The sequence below is a fragment of the Rhinatrema bivittatum genome, chromosome 3, assembly GCF_901001135.1.
Source record: "Rhinatrema bivittatum chromosome 3, aRhiBiv1.1, whole genome shotgun sequence".
Taxonomy (NCBI): Eukaryota; Metazoa; Chordata; class Amphibia; order Gymnophiona; family Rhinatrematidae; genus Rhinatrema; species Rhinatrema bivittatum.
This window is the reverse complement of record NC_042617.1, coordinates 231,492,610-231,512,971: the sequence shown is the minus strand read 5'-3', so window position 1 is coordinate 231,512,971 and position 20,362 is coordinate 231,492,610. Positions and strand designations below refer to the sequence as shown.

General features: G+C 47.9%; 1 protein-coding gene across 21 annotated transcripts in view; it reads left to right on the top strand.

The window, feature by feature from the left end:
- AFDN (afadin, adherens junction formation factor) overlaps positions 1-20,362 on the top strand; it is a 1,391,435-nt gene that overhangs the window by 153,790 nt on the left and 1,217,283 nt on the right. For all 21 annotated transcript variants that reach the window (XM_029594302.1, XM_029594301.1, XM_029594288.1 and 18 more), the window contains exon 6: positions 316-473. In XM_029594302.1, coding sequence (XP_029450162.1) covers positions 316-473 — 158 coding nt within the window. The remainder of the gene's footprint in view (positions 1-315; positions 474-20,362) is intronic.

Sequence of the window (20,362 nt, the reverse complement as noted above, 5' to 3'; positions counted from 1 at the left end):
GAAGCCATTCCATTCCCTTTATCATTTTGGTCACCTTTCTCTGTACCTTTTGCAATGCAACTATATCGTCCTTGAAATGTGGTGACCAGAACTGCACACAGTACTTTAGTTGCAGCCTCACTGTGGACCGGTACAGGTTCATGACAGTTGCTGTTGTACAAATGACTTAGAAAACTGCTGTCAAGGACAGCACAGATGTGAAGGAAATGTTATCTTATAGGCACATTCATAGTGTGATAGTTCCTCAAGCCTGTATCTCACTTCTCAGTATTGGTAAAACACAAAATGGTTAGTACTTTTTTTTTTTTTTTGCAGGTGGAACATTGAGGATTTATGCTGATAGTCTAAAACCAAATATACCATACAAGACAATCCTGCTGTCCACCACGGATACCACAGACTTTGCAGTTGGTGAAGCCCTGGAGAAGTATGGACTCGAGAGGGAGAATCCTAAGGAATACTGCATTGCTCGTGTATGTAAATCAATCACTTCATCTCCTGTCATTTTTTTACTGTTAATTTTGAAGCAAAACACCTCTTTCATTATAGTAAATGATATCTGTAAAATCTTTCAAACATAATTACACATTTCCTAGCGTGTAGCAGATGGACTCATTACAAATGGGTATAGTGTGCTCGTGCTAGCAGTTAGAGACTGATCTGACGTCAGCACGTGGTACATATACCCCTGCAGGAAGTGCAGGCGCTCAGTAATTTCCGTCTCCAAAGCAGTTTGGAGCTACCTAACGCTCGCTGAGCGTTTTTCCAAATTCTTACGACTAAATTCATAGAAGAATCCTACGTGAAGACGAGCCCCGCACTCCTGCGGTGATACCCTACGGTCCCTCCCCCAGTTGAGTTTCCCGAGGTGATTTCCGTGGTCCCTCGGAGGTAAGAGCCTCGGTCCGGTGGCCGAATCGCGGCAGGGACCTAGCCCCCGAGTGAGAAGGGCTCGGGCGCAGCGTAGAGGCGGCCTCGGTCCCGGTGCAGACTTGGCCCCCGAGCGAGACGAGTTCGGACGCGGCCTAGAGGCAGCGGGTGCACTTCCTCGAGCGTGGCGGTGACGGTAATCACCCTCTCCCCCCGCAGCCGGAGACCGCCCGGGTCGCAGCCGGGAAGCGCCGAAGATCAGGTAAGGCGTTTTACTGGTCTCCGGAGAGTGAGGATTAGCGGCACCGCCTACGTGGCAGCCCGCCATTTTGCCTGTCAGCTCGCCGTCGCCCTCTGCCCTGTTGGGCGCACATTGGTTTGTTCAGCGCCTGTCGATAGGCGCCCGTCGATAGCGTCCATAGGCGCATGTTGATAGGCGCACGTTGATAGCGTCCATAGGCACGTTGATAGCATTGATAAGCGCACGCTGACAGGCATAGTGATAAGCGCATATTTCCCAGGCGCGTATTGATAAGCGCACGCTGATAGGCGCACATAAATAGGTGCACAGCTTTCACGCATAAGGCGCATAGACGCAATGGAGCGTATGAGAGCCCAGGCGTCCACGGAGCCGGCACCTCCTGAATCAGGCTTAAGAGCTCTAGACCTCTGCTCAGCATGCCACCTCAGAGCCACACAGAGTGAGGAAGCAGACTCCCTATGTGCCCAATGTGAGGAGGCCCTGGGAGTTCCAGGCCAGGGCTGATCCCAGCCCAGCTTAATGGCCAGTTCCTCAGGGAACACCCCGGACCTAGCAGGCCGAAGTGAGCAGCAGGCGAACCCTAGAGACCTAGTGCCCCTGAGACTAGACTCTGTCTCACTTTCCTGGGTGGAATTATTTAAGGGGATTCATGCTTTTGTTCAAATGCAGTCTACTCCCCGAACGGACCTACAGGTACCAGATGACCCCGCCCCTGGTCCCTCTAGTCCTAGGCACGGCCACTCACCACCCGGAAGCCCTACTTATGGGGATTCAGAGTACTCAGAGGACAAAGGTGAGCTTCCCGAGCAGGGTGAACTCCCCTCGGGGATAGAGCCATATCGAACCATGAGACACTTCTTCCCTAAAGAGGATCTCCCAGACCTGGTCTCGCAATGCCTGTCGGAGCTGGCTATTCTGGGCCAAAGCACCCCAGGGGAACCTAGAATGAACCCCCTGCTAGAGGGTCTGCGTCAAATGGCTCACCATTTTCCCCTCCTTCAAGCAGCACAGCAGTTAATCGATCTGGAGTGGAATGCGCCGGAGGCCTCATTCAAAGGGGGTCGGGCCTTGTCCAGCATGTACCCCCTGGACCCAGCAACTAGGGAGCTGCTGGCGTGCCCCAAGATAGACTCCATAGTCTGCGCAATTGTGAAGCGCACCACCATTCCAGTGGAGGGAGGGACGGCCCTCAAGGATGCGCATGACCGGTGCCTGGACGCCATTCTGAAACAAGCCTTTGAAGTGGCAGCCATGTCCCTGCGAATTGCGACCTGCTGCACCGTGGTGACGCGTTCCTGTTTATCACAAGCCAGGAACAACACCCCGGGAGAAGAAATGGAATCAGCTCTCTCGTTCCTTACTGACGCTGCCTCCGACTTAGTTCGTACGGCGGCCAAGGGAGTGTCATCCTGAGTGGCAGCCAGGAGACAGCTCTGGCTACGAAATTGGTTGGCCGACTCCTCCTCCAAGGCACGTCTTACAAGAATGCCCTTCAAGGGATCTCTCCTGTTCGGCAGCGACCTCGAGAACCTGGCTAACAAGTGGGGCGCCTCTCCATTACCCAGTCTACCAGAAGATAGGTCAAGGAGGAATCAGCGCCCTCTTCCCAGGCCATCCAGAGGTAGAGGCTCTCAGCGCTTCAACCCCTACAGGACTCGCTACCAGGCACCTCGCTCTCGGAGGTGCCTGGTAGCGAGTCCTGGTGCTCTCTCACTCACATATGGGTGATTAGCAAGCTAGAGGCTGAGTCATTTTGTGCTGAAGCAACAGTGAAGTATTTTTGTTGAAATGAATCAGCCGAAGATTACAGCAGGTCGGATGTAGAAGGAGTTGGGATTATACTGGAAACAAGTTCTTTAAGACGGATTGTCCATAGGCTGAATCTTGTCTGTCTTCTTTGTCTAAACAGTAGTGAGCTGCAAAAGTGTGAAGAGAACTCCATGTTGCTGCTTTGCAAATGTCCAGAATAGGTATAGAGCGAAGGTGTGCTACTGAAGTTGACATTGCTCTTACTGAGTGTGCTTTTACTCGCCCTTGAAGAGTAAGGCCTGCTTTTTCATAACAAAATTGTATGCAATCTGCTAGCCAGTTTGACAGAGTATGCTTACCCACTGCTTTACCTGGTTTGTTTGGATCAAAGGATACAAATAGCTGACTGGATTGTCTTTGGGCTGAAGTGCGGTTTAAATAGAAGGACAACGCACGCTTACAGTCCAAAGTGTGTAAGGCACTTTCTCCCTGGTGAGAGTGAGGCCTGGGAAAGAATGTAGGTAAAACTATTGATTGGTTCAAGTGGAATTCCGTGACAACTTTAGGAAGGAATTTTGGATGTGTCCGGAGGACTACCCTGTCATGTAGGAATTTTGTAAAAGGTTCGTATGTGACTAGTGCTTGTAGTTCACTGACCCTTCTAGCTGATGTAATGGCTATGAGAAATACCGTTTTCCAAGTAAGGTATTTCAGGTCACAGGTATTTATGGGTTCAAATGGAGAACGCATAAGCCTAGTTAATACTACGTTCAGATCCCATGGTATGCTTGGGGAATGAATTGGAGGTTTAATATGAGTTAGGCCTCTCATGAATTTACTGACGAGAGGCTGTGTGGATATAGGTGCATCTCCCAACTTGTTATGATAAGCTGAGATGGCACTTAAATGTACCCTTACAGATGATGTCTTAAGACCAGAGTCTGAGAGATGGTAAAGGTAATCTAGTAGTGAGGTAGTGGTGCAAGTGAAAGGATCTAAGCCTTTCTGAGTGCACCACAATGTAAACCGTTTCCATTTGTAGGAATAATTCTTTCTAGTGGAAGGTTTACGAGCAGCTATAAGTACTTGAGATATAGTGGTTGGAAGGTTGAGAGGTTGTAAGATCAAGCTTTCAACATCCATGCTGTCAGGGACAGGGATTGAAGGTTGGGATGGCGCAACTGACCCTGTTCCTGAGTTATGAGATTGGGAGCTACTCCCAGGCGAATTGGATCCCTGACTGATAGATCTAGCAGTGTGGGGAACCATACTTGTCGAGACCAATATGGGGCTATGAGTATCATAGTCCCCTTGTCCTGTTGTAGTTTGACTAGTGTTTTGGTTATGAGAGGTATCTGTGGATACGCATATAACAGGCCTGAATTCCAATGGCGAGCAAATGCGTCCTTTGATAGGCTGTTCTGCTGCCAGAGGAGAGAGCAGTAATTGTTTACTTTGTAGTTGAGATGGGATGCAAAGAGATCTATCGTCGGTTGACCCCAGCGTTGGAAGATCTTGGATGCTATTGCTGGATCCAAGGACCATTCGTGTGGTTGGAACTGACGACTGAGGCGATCCGCTACTGTGTTGTGGATGCCTGCTAGGTATGTGGCCCGTAGAAGAATTGAGTGTGTCAGGGCCCAGTCCCAAATTTGTGCTGCCTCTTGACAAAGGAGGTAAGAACCTGTCTCCCCTTGTTTGTTGATGTACCACATGGCTACTGTGTTGTCCGTTTGGATTAGAACAGTCTTGTGTGAAAGGCAGTCCTTGAATGCATGCAGGGCATAGCGTATAGCTCGATGCTCCAGAAAGTTTATTTGAAAAGAGGCTTCGAGCTTTGTCCACTTGCCCTGTGTCTTTAGTTGACCAATGTGTGCTCCCCACCCTAAGGTGGATGCATCTGTAGTCAAAGTCACTTGTGGAACTGGTTGCTGGAAAGGTAAGCCTTTGAGCAAGTTGTTCATTGATGTCCACCAGAGGAGTGCAGACTTGAGCTCTGGTGTGATGTGAATAGGAGTGGACATTGGCTGAGTGGCTTGTATCCACTGTGCTTTGAGTGTCCATTTCAGTAGTCGCATGGTCAATCTGGCCATGGGAGTTACATGAACCGTGGAAGCCATGTGCCCTAGAAGAATGAGGCACTGGTGAGCTGTTACTTGGAATTGGTTTCGAAGATTGTGAGTCAACAGGACAAGTGTTTGAGCACGGTCTCTTGGAAGAAAAGCCATTGCTAGTGTAGTGTTCAATTCCGCACCTATGAACTGTATCAGATGAGTTGGTGACAGATGGGATTTCTGGTAGTTGATGAGAAATCCCAAGGAGTGAAGCACTTGGATGGTGAGCTTGAGAGAAGTGAGAGCTCCTTCTTTTGATTGGCTTTTGATGAGCCAATCGTCCAGGTAAGGGAACACATGCACTTTTTGCTTGTGGAGGTGTGCCACTGCTGCAGCCATGCACTTTGTGAATACTCGTGGTGCTGATGCAAGGCCGAAGGGCATCACTCTGTATTGAAAGTGTTGATCCAGTACCCGAAAGCGCAGGTACTGGCGATGAGGAGGAAAGATGGGAATGTGAGCGTATGCATCTTGAAGATCCAGAGAGCAGAGCCAATCTCCCCTTTGAAGAAGAGGCAGAATGGTGCCTAGGGATACCATTCTGAATTTTTCTTTTCTTAGGAATTTGTTGAGATTTCTGAGGTCTAGAATGGGTCGAAGGCCTCCTGTTTTCTTTGGAATGAGGAAATATCTGGAGTAGAATCCTCTGCCCTTTTGAGGCCCAGGGACTGGTTCTATGGCCCTGGCTCTCAGAAGGGTGGATAATTCTGTTTGAAGAATTATGGAATGTTGATTTATTGTGCAAGAGTGAAGTGGTGGATTTTCCATTGGGATAGTTAAGAAATCCAGCCTGTAACCGTGAGTCGTGATGGATAACACCCACTGGTCAGTGGTGATGGAGGTCCAATTGTTGTGGAAGTACTGTATGCGACTTCCTACTGGTGTTTCTGGGAACGGGTTGATGTGGCCGCTGCTCTCTGGGGCTTTTCAGAAACCAGAAGTAGTTGTTGTTTGTGGAGGTGGCTGAGGTCTTGTTGGCCTTTGCCTAGGCTGCTGGCGTTGTGTTGGGCGGTTAGCCCTTGGCCTACCTGCTGGGGGGTAGTATCGACGTGGACGGTAGTACGGTCGGCGAGTGTCACGTCTGGGATACTTTCTGAAAGAAGTTTGAGTTTCCTGAGGTTGAGAGGATAATTGTTTTAATGTCTCGGTGTGGTCCCTTAAGGTTGCCACAGCTTCCTTAATCTTCTCCCCAAAGAGGTTATCCCCCAGGCATGGTAGATCCGACAAATGCTCCTGAACCTCTGGGCGAAGATCAGAGGCCTTCAGCCATGCCCACCTTCTTGCAGCTATGCCAGATGCTGATAATCTTGCTGCTGTCTCAAAGCAATCATAAGTTGCTCGAACTTCATGTTTGCCCGAGTCAAGGCCCTTGTGTATAATATTTTGGAAGGACTCCTGAAATTGCTCTGGAAGAGAAAGAGAGAGTTCCTGAACCTGTTTCCACAGGTTCCTTTGGTACTGGTTCATGTAGAGCTGGTAAGAAGAAATTTTTGAGACCAGCATGGAACCCTGAAAAATCTTTCTTCCTAAGTTGTCCAGGAATCTACTTTCTTTCCCAGGTGGTAGGGAAGCATGGGACTTTTGTCTTTTTGCCTTCTTTTGGGCAGATTCAACCACCACTGATTGGTGAGGCAGTTGAGATCTTTGGAATCCTGGAGTAGGCTGTACAAGGTAAGTGGCTTCAGCCCTCTTGTTTACCGCTGGTACAGAACTTGGGTGCTCCCAAATCCTGTGCTGTAGTTCCTGGAAGACTTCGTGAACCGGGATTGCCAACATTTCCTTGGGAGGGTCCACAAATTGTAGGACTTCCAAAGTCTTTTGCCTTTCATCCACCTCTGTTTGGATAGGAAAAGGGATGGTGTCCGCCATCTCCTTAACGAAATTCGTAAATGAGAGGTCCTCAGGTGGAGATTTTCTATGGTCATCCGGTGGAGAAGGCTCTGAGAATAATTCTTCATCCGAAGAATACTCTGAAGTAGAGTCCCCAGGCTCATGATGTGGCATGTGGTAAGTAACTGGGTCACTAGGATGTGGTGGTACAGGTGAACGAGGCCTAGAAGGCCTTGGTACTCCCGATGGGCCTGGAACTGGGTCCAGTGGTAATTGCCTTGGTACTCCAGATGGCCCTGGAACTGGATCCTGTGGTAATTGCTTGGTAAGGATATCCAAGAGTGAGTCCAGTTTATTAAAGACCGGATGTAGCATGGTGACATCCTCCGTAGGTACCGGCGCTGGCGTCGCTGGCACAGAGGAAGGGATCGGTAGAGGCGTATGCGGCATCGGTGACTGTACCGGGGTAGGAATCGCTTCTGGTTCCCGTGCCATCGTCGGTGACCTTGGAATCGACGGTGGCGGAATGGGCATCAATGGTGATGGAATCGGCATCGATGGCGGAATCGCCTCACGTAGAGTTGTTGCACCGCTTGACGAATGAGAGAGTCAAGTTCCACTCTCACAGCTGGTGAAAACAGAGCAGCTGTGGAGGGAGGCGGTGGAGGCGATGCCGATACCCCTTCAGAGCCCTGAGGAGTTTCGGAACCCGGCACCGATATCGGTGGGGATCGCCCTTCAGTAGGCCTTGGAGCCTCTGTCTCCGTCCGGGTTTTCTTTGCCGGAGAGGCCGTACCTGTGGAAGTCTCTTCGGTCACCGTATCCTGTCGATGGCGATGCTTCTCTTTTTGTTTGTCGCTTCCAGAAGTCGATGCTTTCGATGATAACGACTGGGATGAAGCTGAGGCGTCTCCCGCCTCCAGATGTTTTTTCTTCATCATAAGCTGATGAACTGAAGTCGATGGAGAAGACTGAGTTGAAGTCGACGCCCGTGGAAGCAGTTGTATGGAAAAAAGCTGCTCCATTTTTTCAGCCCTAAGACGTCGACCTTTACTGGTCATTTCAGCACAAGACTTGCACGTTTGAATGTTGTGGTCTTTGCCTAAGCAAAGAACACATTCAAAATGCGGGTCGGTAATCGATATAGTTCTTGTGCAGTTTGGGCACTTTTTGAAGCCGGAGGCCATGGCGCCGGACGGCCGTCAACGGCAAAAAAACCCCCAAAATTATCGTTCCCAGCCGGGAATCGATAACAGAAAAAAGTTACCGCTGGTAATAAAATGGAAAAACCCCTGCGGTGAATCAAATTTTTCCGAATTTTTTATAAGGTGAAAATCACCTAAAGACTCCAATTAACCCGCGATGCTAACGGCTTAGCGGAAAAAAGAAGACTGAAGAGAGACCCCTGTGGCAGGGAATATCATGACATGCTGAGCATGCTCAGTAGGCACTCCGGTGCCATTCAAAAGTTTCATAGAAACTTTTAAAGAAGTTTTTCCGTACATAGGGCTCCATTACTGATGTCACCCATATGTGAGGACTAGCATCCTGCTTGTCCTGGGATAAGCCATATTTTCTTACACAAGGCGTCCACCCTGCCGGGTATCGACTCCTCCCGGTTGAGAACACTGGCGGTCTCCAGCTACTATTAATCGGTCAGGTTAATCATGTTCAGTTAATCGATCGGTCAGTTACACATATATCCATACAGCTTTTGCAAGGAAGATTACTGAGCGCCTGCACTTCCTGCAGGGGTATATGTACCACGTGCTGACGTCAGATCTGTCTCCAACTGCTAGCACGAGCACACTATACCCATTTGTTAATGAGTCCATCTGCCTACACTAAGGAAAACGAGATTAACAGGTAAGTAATCTCACCATTTTCTGTTAGACTTTGTTTTTAAAATGTGATACCTTTTAGACTCCACCCAACTGGACAGCATTCCTAGATGACACAGGAATACTTGCTGGCCCTGAATACTGGAGGGAAGCCTCCCTTGGCACAGGATTTGGTGAGAGAGGTAACAGTGGTGGGGCTGCTTGGCAATAGTGATCATAATATGATCAAATTTGAATTAATGACAGGCAGGGGGACAGTAAGTATATCTACGACTCTAGCGCTAAACTTTCAAAAGGGAAACTTTGATAAAACGAGAAAAATAGAAAAAAAACTGAAAGCAGCTACAAAGGTAGTAAAAAGTATGCAAGAGGCGTGGACATTGTTAAAAATAAAATACCATCCTAGAAGCACAATTCCACACATTAAGAAACTATTACTGGCATGGTTAAAAGGTGAGGTGAGAGAGGCTATTTTAGCCAAAAGATCTTCATTCAAAAATTGGAAGAAGGGTCCAACGGTCAGTCTCTCTCTCACGTCACCTCCCTGACCAGTCTTTGTTTCTGTCACTTACATACAAGCTCACACATACTCTGTCACTTACATGCAAGCTCACACTCTCTCATGCATCCAGGCACCATTATACCACACACACACACACTCATTCATACATCCAGGCACTCATTGTATCATATACATACACACACACACACACACACACACACACACACACACACACACACACACACACACACACACCCAGGCACCATTATACCCCCCCCCCCCCACACACACTCTCACTCATGCATCCAGGCACCCATTATACCAGACACACACACACACACATACACACACACACACACACACACACACACACACACACACAGGCACCCATTATACCAGACACACGCTTCCAGGCACCCATACACACACACACACACACACACACACACACACACACACGCTCTCACTCATGCATCCAGGCACCCATCATAACACACACACACACACACGCTCTCACTCATGCATCCAGGCACCCATTATACCACACAGACAAGCTCACATGGAGCCTCTTCTCATTGTTTGGCCCAATAAACCTGGCCTCCACTTCTCAGCCGCCTCTGGCCTGTCCTCCGGCAGTGTGCAACGTCTCTCCAGACGCCTCCTGCGGTGCGCAGGGTCTCTCTGCTCTTCGACCCTGCACAGGTCTCTCCATTCTTTGGCCCCCACCGGCGGCATCGCGCAGATCTCTCTACTCTTCGGTCCTGCCGGCCTGGCCTCCAGCAATGGCGCGCAGTGTCTCTCCATTCTTCAGCCCTGCCCCTAGGGAGAAGGGAAGCACAAGTGGGACAGTGGAACACCAGGAGCCACGACACGCCTGCCGGTGCTTGGCGACACACTGGTGTGTCGTGACACACTGGTTGAGAACTGCTGTCCTAAAGCACAATATTCCCACTGGTCAATCCTTAAGACTACGCCGGTTGTGTTCCTCAAAGACTGAATTCATGTCCCAAGGTAAGCAGATGATTGCTAGGTTCTGCGAAAGAGGATACACTTACAAAGTTTTAAAGAAAGCATACAAACGTGCTTTGTATGTAGATAGGGATTTACTTTTCTTACCTCAGTCGCCCCTTGGATGCTTCTGTTAACTGTATCCTTTCGTTTTCCACTTCAAGTGCTAAAATCACCAGGATTATCCGTAAGCATTGGTTCTCCCTTGCAAACTTTTAATAGCCCGTTGCGGTTTACTTACCGCCGGGGCAAGAATCTCCGGGACATACTGGTTCACTCGGCATATTTTTCTGACAATACACAATCACACACTATAAAAGGACACAAGCCTTGTGGTCAGTGCTCAGTGTGTCCCTTGACATCCCCTATGACATCCGACCTCAAAGAAAACCTTTGAGCTATATGGGTCGTCAGACTGCACTACCTCGGGAGTAGTTTGTTATTAGCTGCCCGTGTCAGAAATATGTTGGCAAGACCTCCCGTATGATTAAAACTCGAATCATCGAGCATTGTCCAATATTAAAAATCAGCGACAAAATGCCCCCCTGGTTGACCACTGGACTCAGGCTTCCCACTCTTTGCAAGATTTCCAATTTTGTTCTCGATGTAGTCCATCCCCCGTTGCGGGGAGGTAACTACTCTGAATTTTTGATCAAAAAAGAAATGGATTTATTTGTTTGACACTGTTATACCAAAAGGTCTCAGTGCTGAATTGGAATAGAGTTTTTCATTTGACATATTCCTCTTGTGATCTGAGTGGCTTGCTTTTCTACCTTTCTAGCAATCTGATTGGTTATCACCTTTGCTTTCCCGATTGGTTTGAATTTTCGTGCCAAAATCTGGGCTTTAAAACTGCTATAGAGTTGTAAGCCTGTGCACTCCCTGTAAATTTTGACTATCTACGAATATGGTATGTTTGTATTATGTTCTTATTTCTGTTGGCTTGTCATCTCGTACTTGGTTCTGATTTGTATATTTATATTTACAGAATGCTGTCATAAAGACATTTGTCCCTCCCGACTCAGCCTGTCGGCGAAAAATGGGGTGCGTGTCGGGGGACCCTTTGAATTACTATTATAACACAGTGGAGTTGCCGTATTTTGGAATATTAAAATTTGAATGAAAAATTATTGGATCAGAAAATTCATTCTGCACTTTTGTATTTACTTGGATTACTGAGTGCAGCCCCAGCTCCCTTGTGGTGTTTTAAAACCGAATCGGACCATGTTATGGTTTTTCCATAGAGACGAATTGCAGGCCCTAGTTTCCCAGACCCTGAAGATGCTGGGAGTTCCTGGGGCAGACTGACAGAACCAAAGAAATATGCTATTCTGATTTCCCTACGGAAATGCCTCTTGCTTACTAGTACTGGAAGCCATCCAGGAGGAGTTTGACCTGCAATGGGATCCCCCAGAAGCAAGTTTTAAAGGTGGACGAGTCTTAGACGCTCTATACCCACTGGATCCGGCAGCAAGAGAACGTTTGTGTTTTCCCTAAAGTGGATGTGCTGGTCTTTGCAGTCTCCAAGTGAACAACTATCCCAATGAAGGAAGGAACGGCCTTAAAGGATGTGCACGATAAGCAGATAGAATCTATCCTTAAAACAGTTGGACCGATAGATGATCGAGGAGTTAAAGGGGCACTTAGAGAACATAAGGCCATCGCGGAAAGATTAAATTATTTCTTTGCTTCGGTCTTTACTGAAGAGGATGTTGGTGAGATATCCGTACCGGAGAAGGTTTTTATGGGTAATGATTCAGATGGACTGAACCAAATCACGGTGAACCTAGAAGATGTGGGAGGTCTGATTGAAAAACTGAAGAGTAGTAAATCACCTGTACCGGATGGTTTATACCCCAGGGTTCTGAAGGAACGCAAAAATGAAATTTCAAATCTATTAGTAAAAATTTGTAACCTATCATTAAAATCATCCATTGTACCTGAAGACTGGAGGGTGGCTAATATACCCCAATATTTAAAAAGGGCTCCAAGGGTGATCTGGGAAACTACAGACCAGTTATCCTGACTTCAGTGCCAGAAAAAATAGTGGAAAGTGTTCTAAATATCAAAATCACAGAACATATAGAAAGACATGGTTTAATGGAACAAAGTCAGCATGGCTTTACCCAAGGCAAGTCTTGCCTCACAAATCTACTTCACTTTTTTGAAGGAGTTAATAAACATGTAGATAAAGGTGAACCAGTAGATGGTAGTGTATTTGGATTTTCAAAGGCGTTAGACAAAGTTCCTCATGAGAGGCGTCTAGGAAAAGTAAAAAGTTATAGGTGGCGATGTCCTTTCGTGGATTACAAACTGGCTAAAAGACAGGAAACAGTAGGATTGAATGGACAATTTTCTCACTGGAAGGAAGTGGGCAGTGGAGTGCCTCAGGGATCTGTATTGGGACCTGTACTTTTCAATATTTATAAATGATCTGGAAAGAAATACGAGTGAGGTAATCAAATTTGCAGATAGAAAATTATTGAGAGTAGTCAAATCACAAGCAGATTGTGATAAATTGCAGGAAGACCTTGTGAGACTGGAAAATTGGGCATCCAAATGGCAGATGAAATTTAATGTGGATAAGTGCAAGGTGATGCATATAGGGAAAAATAACCCTGCTATAGTTACACAATGTTAAGTTCCATATTAGGAGCTACCACCTAAGAAGGAAATCTAGACATCAGTGGATAATACATTGAAATCGTCGGTTCAGTGTTCTGCGGCAGTCAAAAAAGCAAACAGAATGTTGGGAATTATTAGAGAATGGTGAATAAAACGGAAAATATCATAATGCCTCTATTGCTCCATGGTGAGACCACACATTGAATACTGTGTACAATAGTGGTTGCCGCATCTCAAAAAAAGATATAGTTGCGATGGAGAAGGTACAGAGAAGGGCAACCAAAATGATAAAGGGGATGGAACAGCTCCCTTATGAGGAAAGACTAGAGAGGGTAGGACTTTTCAGCTTGGAGAAGAGATGGCTGAGGGGAGACATGATAGAGGTGTTTAAAATCATGAGAGGTCTAGAACTGGTAAATGTGAATCGGTTATTTACTCTTTCGGATAATAGAAGGACTAGGGGGCACTCCATGAAGTTAGCATGTGGCACATTTAAAACTAATTGGAGAAAGTTCTTTTTCACTCAACGCACAATTACACTCTGGGATTTGTTGCCAGGTGATGAGGTTAGTGCAGTTAGTGTAGCTGTGTTTAAAAAAGGATTGGATAAGTTCTTGGAGGAAAAGTCCATTATCTACTTTTAATTAAGTTGACCTAGAAAATAGCCTCTACTAATACTAGCAATAGAAATATGGGATAGACTTAGTTTTTGGGAACTTGCATTGTTCTTATGGCCTGGATTGGCTACTGTTGGAGACAGGATGTTGGGCTTGATGGACCCTTGGTCTGACCCAGTATGGCATGTTCTTATGTTCTTAACCTCCCTGGACCTAACCAAGACCTACCTACATATTCCAATCCAGCAAGAACATAGTTGCTTTGCAGTACTGGGTCACCATTATCAGTTCCGGGCACTGCTGTTTGGCTTGGCCACCGCACCCAGAACATTTTCCAAGACTATGTTGGTCGTAGCAGAAGTGTTGAGAAAAGAGGGAATCCTGGGGCTCCCGTAAACAGGGTGACCACCTTGTTTCAGGAACTCGGTTGGGTTGTAAACCTGGACAAAAGCAGTCTCAAACTCTCCCAGTCCTTGGAATATCTGGGAGTCCGGTTCGACACCAAGCATGGCAAGGTCTTCATCCATGCAGATAAGGAAGATGATGTCCCAAGTGTGTCTATTGATGAACACCATACGCCCGACAATGTGGAGATGTCACCAAACCAAGGATTTGAAGATTGCAACCCTAGAAGTAGTGCCGCGGGCGAGGATACACATGTGACCACTTCAACACTCCCTGCTGTGTCATTGGAACCCACTGTCTCAAGACTATTCGATTTGCATCCACTTATAGATTGAAGTATGCTCTCGGCTCCAGTGGTGGCTGCAGGAAGTTCATCTGAGTATGGGTGTACCCCTGTCTCCTCCGAACTGGCTGGTCCTCACGACAGACGCACTGTCAGGGGCTTTGGACCAAGGAAGAGGATCTCTGGAACATAAACTTCCTGGAAGCCCGGGCAGTCAGATTGGCGTGTCTACAATTCAGCCACATACTTCAGGGTCAAGTGGTCCGTGTAATGTCAGACAGCGCAACAATGGTAGCCTACATCAACTGCCTGGGTGGAACTAAAAGCCAGCAAGTGTCACAGGAGATAGATCTTCTTATGGAATGGGTGGAAATACATCATATATACTTACAATATACCTCCTATTATGGTAATGAACTGACAATTCTGAATTTTCAAGAAATCACATATTCTTGTACTCTATATTCTCAATCTGTAATATTTGAACTGCTAATCCTGTACTGATACCCTTGATCTTCCAGTCCTCTACATCTCTACGGAATTCTTGTTTAATTTATTGTATTTCTTAATTTAATTTATTAGTTATAGTTTTATTGTTATTAACTATGTTTCTTTCTAAAATTTGGATGGTAAAGCCTGTTGCTAATTTAATGTTCTTTGTAAACCGAGGTGATGTTTAACGAGCCGCGGTATATAAAAATCCTTAAATAAATAAATAAATCTACAGATCTCAGCCTCCCACATCGCTGGAAAAGACAAAGTCAGAGCAGACTTTCTAAGCAGGGAGAGTCTGGATCCAGGAGAAGTGGGTGTTGTCTGCTAAAGCCTTTCAGCTTGTGGTAGATCGCTGGGGCTCCTCCCATCCATCAACCTGCTGGCCGCAGCTCACAATACGAAGGTTCCCTGATTCTTGAGTCACAGAATAGATCAGTTGACCCTGGGGATCGACCCTCTTGTTCAGACCTGGCCGGAAGAGGAGCTGCTATATATGCCTTCCCTCCGTGGCCCCTTCTGGGCAGGGTCATACACAGAATCGAGCACCACAGGGGATTGGTCCTACTAATAGCTCCAGATTGGCCCAGGTGGCCTTTCCAGGTGGAGACCCCTCTATGCCTCCCACCACGCAGGGACCGGGCCTTCACAAGGATACAAATCTATTCTTTCTTACGTTCTGTCCCTTGAGAGGGCTCGCCTGATGAAGCAAGGATATTTGGCGGCAGTAATTGCCACCTTACTCCGCATGCGGACGTTCTCTACGTCCCTAGCGTATGTGCGGGTCTGGAGAGTCTTTGTGGCCTGGTGCGAGGAATGTGGTGTTTCCCCTTGGACTGTCAAAATCCCATTAAATCTGGAATTTTTGCAGGCTGGCTTGAATTAAAGGTTTGACCCTTAACTCTTTGAAGGTCCAGGAAGTGGCTCTCTCCTGTTTCAGGGGCAAGATGAATGGAACCTGCCTGTCGGCTCATCTGGACATGGCCCATTTTCTTAAAGGGGTAAAGCACCTCAGGCTTACCCCTACGGTGACTGGTTCCCTTGTGGAATCTTAGTCTAGTATTGGAGTCTTTGGCAGGGCCCTCTTTCCGGCCACTGCACAGTCTTTTCTTGTGTTTATTAACCCTGAAAACGGTGTTCCTGGTGGCTATATGCTTGGCATGTTGCAGCTGAACTACAGGCGTTGTCGTGTTGGGAACTTTTCTCCAGATGACTCCAGGAGCGTGTAGCTTTGTACCATTCCATCCTTCTTGCCCAATGTAGTCTTGGTGTTTCATTTGAATCAGTCTATTTCATTGCCATCCCTAGGTAAGCACAAGGACGCGGAAGAATACCGCCACCTCTGCCATTTGAATGTCAGTAGGCTTTTGGTTTGGTATCTGGAACTGGTCCGAAAGACGGGACCACCTGTTTGTTCTTCATGGTGGAAGGAAGCAGGGTAATCAGCTTTGTGGGCTACAATAGCTCACTGGATTAAGTAGGTGGTCACCGGAGTCTATGTGGAGGCAGGAAAGCCATTACCCCTTCAGGTTAAAGCTCATTTCACCAGGGCTCAGGCAGTCTCATGGGTGGAAGCTAGATTGCTGTCTCCCATCGACATCTGGCTATGTGGTCCTCCTTGCCCACCTTCTCCAGGTTCTATTGCCTGGACCAGTGGTTCTCAACCTTTTTCCCATCGTGACACACCCGACAGGCCACGCTCACATGTGTGACTCACTGCTCATTACAATTCACGGCGGAAATAAAAAGTAAAGGTCCGGTAATTATTTTTACTGTTTAACATGACACAAGGAAAAGATACATATTCTGTCTGAACAGGAATTGCATAAATAGTAAACATCCCACACCAAAACAGCACCAATTTCCAGCACTTAAACAGTAACCACCTTACCTAAGAAAAGGCAACACTGAAATATTACACCAGGCCTTAAGACACCAGTACATCTCCTATTAGGAAAGCGGACCAAGTCAGGCTGCTATAGAACCCTACACAGAAACTATAAGCCAGCAGAAAACCTCACCTAAATCACATGTGCTGACCCTCACCTAACAAAGAATAAAGAGACCAAAACGCATAACTAGAAGCATGCAGAAAAAACTGAATTGGAAACTGCAACAAGCCAGAGTCTCTGTATGCAGTGTAATAAAGGAAAAAAGAAACCACCCATCCTTATAAAACAAACCAAGAATTTCCTAGCGTGTAGCAGATGGACTCAAAACAAGTGGGTATAGTGTGCTCGTGCTAGCAGTTGGAGACGGATCTGACGTCAGCACGGGTACATATACCCCCAAGGAAGTGAAGCAATTCAGTAATTTCCGTCTCCAAAGCAGATTGGAGCTCCTTCAGGCTCGCTGAGCGTTCTTCCCTCAGGGGTAGAACCTTATCTGACCATGTGGCGCTTCTTTCCCAGAGCGGATCTCCCAGACCTGATCTCGCAATGCCTGTCGGAGCTGGCCCTTCCGGGCCATGACGCCCCAGGGGAACCTAGAGTGAACCCCCTGTTAGAGGGCCTGCGCCAAACTTCTCACCACTTTCCCCTCCTACAAGTGGCACAGCAGCTGATCGATCTGGAATGGGCTGCACCGGAGGCTCCATTCAAGGGGGGGTCGGGCCTTGGCTGGCATATACCCCTTAGCCCCGGCAATTAAGGACATGTTGGTGTGCCCGCAGGTAGACGCCATAGTCGGCGCAATTGCGCCGTCCGGCCCACGGCTTGGGATTACCTACAAGTCCTCGGCCTGATGGCATCCACTCTGGAAGTGATACCATGGGCACGGGCGCATATGAGGCCGTTACAACGTGCCCTCCTATCCCGGTGGAGCCCGCGATCACAAACTTACACCATACACCTACCTCTCCCAGCCAGGGTATGGAATCAGCTGCGATGGTGGCTGCAGCAAAGCCACAGGAGCCAGGGGTCCAGGATGTGCTCTCCGACCTGGACCCTGCTCACAACAGACGCCAGCCTGAGCGGCTGGGGCGCACATTGCGAAGGACTCACCGCCCAAGGGCGGTGGAGCAGAGAAGAGTCGGGATGGAACATCAACCGACTAGAGGCACGGGCAGTCAGGCTAGCGTGCCTGCGACTTGCCCACAGACTGCGACACAGAGCAGTCAGTGATGTCAGACAACGCCACCAAGGTAGCATACATCAACCGACAGGGCGGAACCAGAAGCCAAGAGGTAACACTAGAAATAGCTCCTCTGACGTGGGCAGAAGCAAATCTCCAGGACATCTCCGCCGTCCACATCGCCGGGAAGGACAACACTGCGGCGGACTTCCTCAGCAGGGAAAGTCTACATCCCGAGGATTGGCAATTGTCACCCACGGCATTCCAGATGATTGTGAATCAGTGGGGGACCCCGGGCATGGACCTACTAGCGGACAGGTCCAACGCTCAGGTATCCAGATATTTCAGCTGCAGGCGGGATCCTCGGTCTCAGCGGATCGATGCACTGGTTCAACCATGGCCCCAGGGGATTCTGCTGTACACTTTTCCGCCATGGCCCCTGCTGGGCGCCATTATACACAGGATTCAGCGGCATAGAGGCCTGGTTCTTCTAGTGGCCCCGGACTGACCAAGAAGACCCTGGTACGCAGACATGAGAAGATTGCTGGCAGGGACTCCACTACCCCTGCCACCGCACAGGGACCTGCTGCGACAAGGTCCCATACTCCACGAGGATCCGGCTCAATTCTCTCTTACGGTCTGGCCATTGAGAGGGCTAGACTGAAGAAAAGAGGATACTCGGGGCCGGTACACTCCTCAGAGCACGCAAGTTCTCCACATCGCTAACTTATATAAGGATCTGGAGAGTATTTGAAGCTTGGTGTGAAGCTCATAGCACCAATCCGCATGCCGCTAAGATTCCTATCATTTTGGATTTCCTGTAAGATGGTCTTCAGAAGGGTCTGTCCCTCAATTCCATCAAGGTCCAAGTGGCAGCGCTTTCCTGCTACGGTCCACGGAGTGTGAGCGACATTGCGGAAGGGATAGAAGGTAAGGTATGTCTTTTTGCGGATGACACTAAGATCTGCAACAGAGTGGACACGCCGGAAGGCGTGGAGAGAATGAGACGGGATTTAAGGAAGATGGAAGAGTGGTCGAAGATATGGCAGCTGACATTCAATGCCAAGAAGTGCAGAGTCATGCATATGGGGAGTGGAAATCCGAATGAACTGTATTCGATGGGGGGAGAAAGGCTGATGTACACGGAGCAGGAGAGAGACCTTGGGGTGATGGTGTCTAATGATCTGAAGTCGGCGAAACAATGTGACAAGGCGATAGCTAAAGCCAGAAGAATGCTGGGCTGCATAGAGAGAGGAATATCGAGTAAGAAAAGGGAAGTGATTATCCCCTTGTACAGGTCCTTGGTGAGACCTCACCTGGAGTATTGTGTTCAGTTCTGGAGACCGTATCTCCGAAGAGACAAGATGGAGGCCGTCCAGAGAAGGGCGACCAAAAAGGTGGAAGGTCTTCATCAAATGACTTATGAGGAGAGATTGAAGAATCTAAATATGTACACCCTGGAGGAAAGGAGGAGCAGAGGTGATATGATACAGACTTTCAGATACTTGAAAGGTTTTAATGATCCAAAGACGACGACAAACGTGTTCCGTAGGAAAAAAATCAGCAGAACCAGGGGTCACGATTTGAAGCTCCAGGGAGGAAGATTCAGAACCAATGTCAGGAAGTATTTCTTCACGGAGAGGGTGGTGGATGCCTGGAATGCCCTTCCGAAGGAAGTGGTGAAGGCCAGAAGTGTGAAGGACTTCAAAGGGGCGTGGGATAAACACTGTGGATCCATAAAATCAAGAGGCCGTCAATAAAGAATGGGTGGCTCGCCAGAATGACGACTACTGCCTGGAGATAATACCCTTATTCAATAAACATACACATGGTTACTGTGACTCCAACATTGCTCTAAGCTTAAAACAGCAAGAGGAAATGTGGAAAAAGGATTCGCACTCACGAAGCGGGGAGTAGCTGGCTTGTTACGGCGGTTACTACCCCAAACCAAATAAGCCTGATACTTCACTTTCAATGCATATCCAGCATAGCTCCCTGCTTCAATGGCAGGGGAGAAGAAAAACTGATACTTCACGCATATCCAGCATAGCTCTCTGCTTCAACGGCAGGGGAGAAGAAAAACTGATACTTCACGCATATCCAGCATAGCTCTCTGCTTCAACGGCAGGGGAGAAGAAAAACTGATACTTCACGCATATCAAGCATAGCTCTCTGCTTCAACGGCAGGGGAGAAGAAAAACTGATACTTCACGCATATCCAGCATAGCTCCCTGCTTCAACGGCAGGGGAGAAGAAAAATGGATTCACACTCATAAAGCGAGGAGTAGCTGGCTTGTTACGGCGGTTACTACCCCAAACCAAATAAGCCTTATACTTCACTTTCAATGCATATCCAGCATAGCTCTCTGCTTCAACGGCAGGGGAGAAGAAAAACTGATACTTCACGCATATCCAGCATAGCTCCCTGCTTCAACGGCAGGGGAGAAGAAAAAAGGATTCACACTCATAAAGCGAGGAGTAGCTGGCTTGTTACGGCGGTTACTACCCCAAACCAAATAAGCCTTATACTTCACTTTCAATGCATATCCAGCATAGCTCTCTGCTTCAACGGCAGGGGAGAAGAAAAACTGATACTTCACGCATATCCAGCATAGCTCTCTGCTTCAACGGCAGGGGAGAAGAAAAACTGATACTTCAATCATCCAGCAGAGCTCTCTGCTTCAACGGCAGG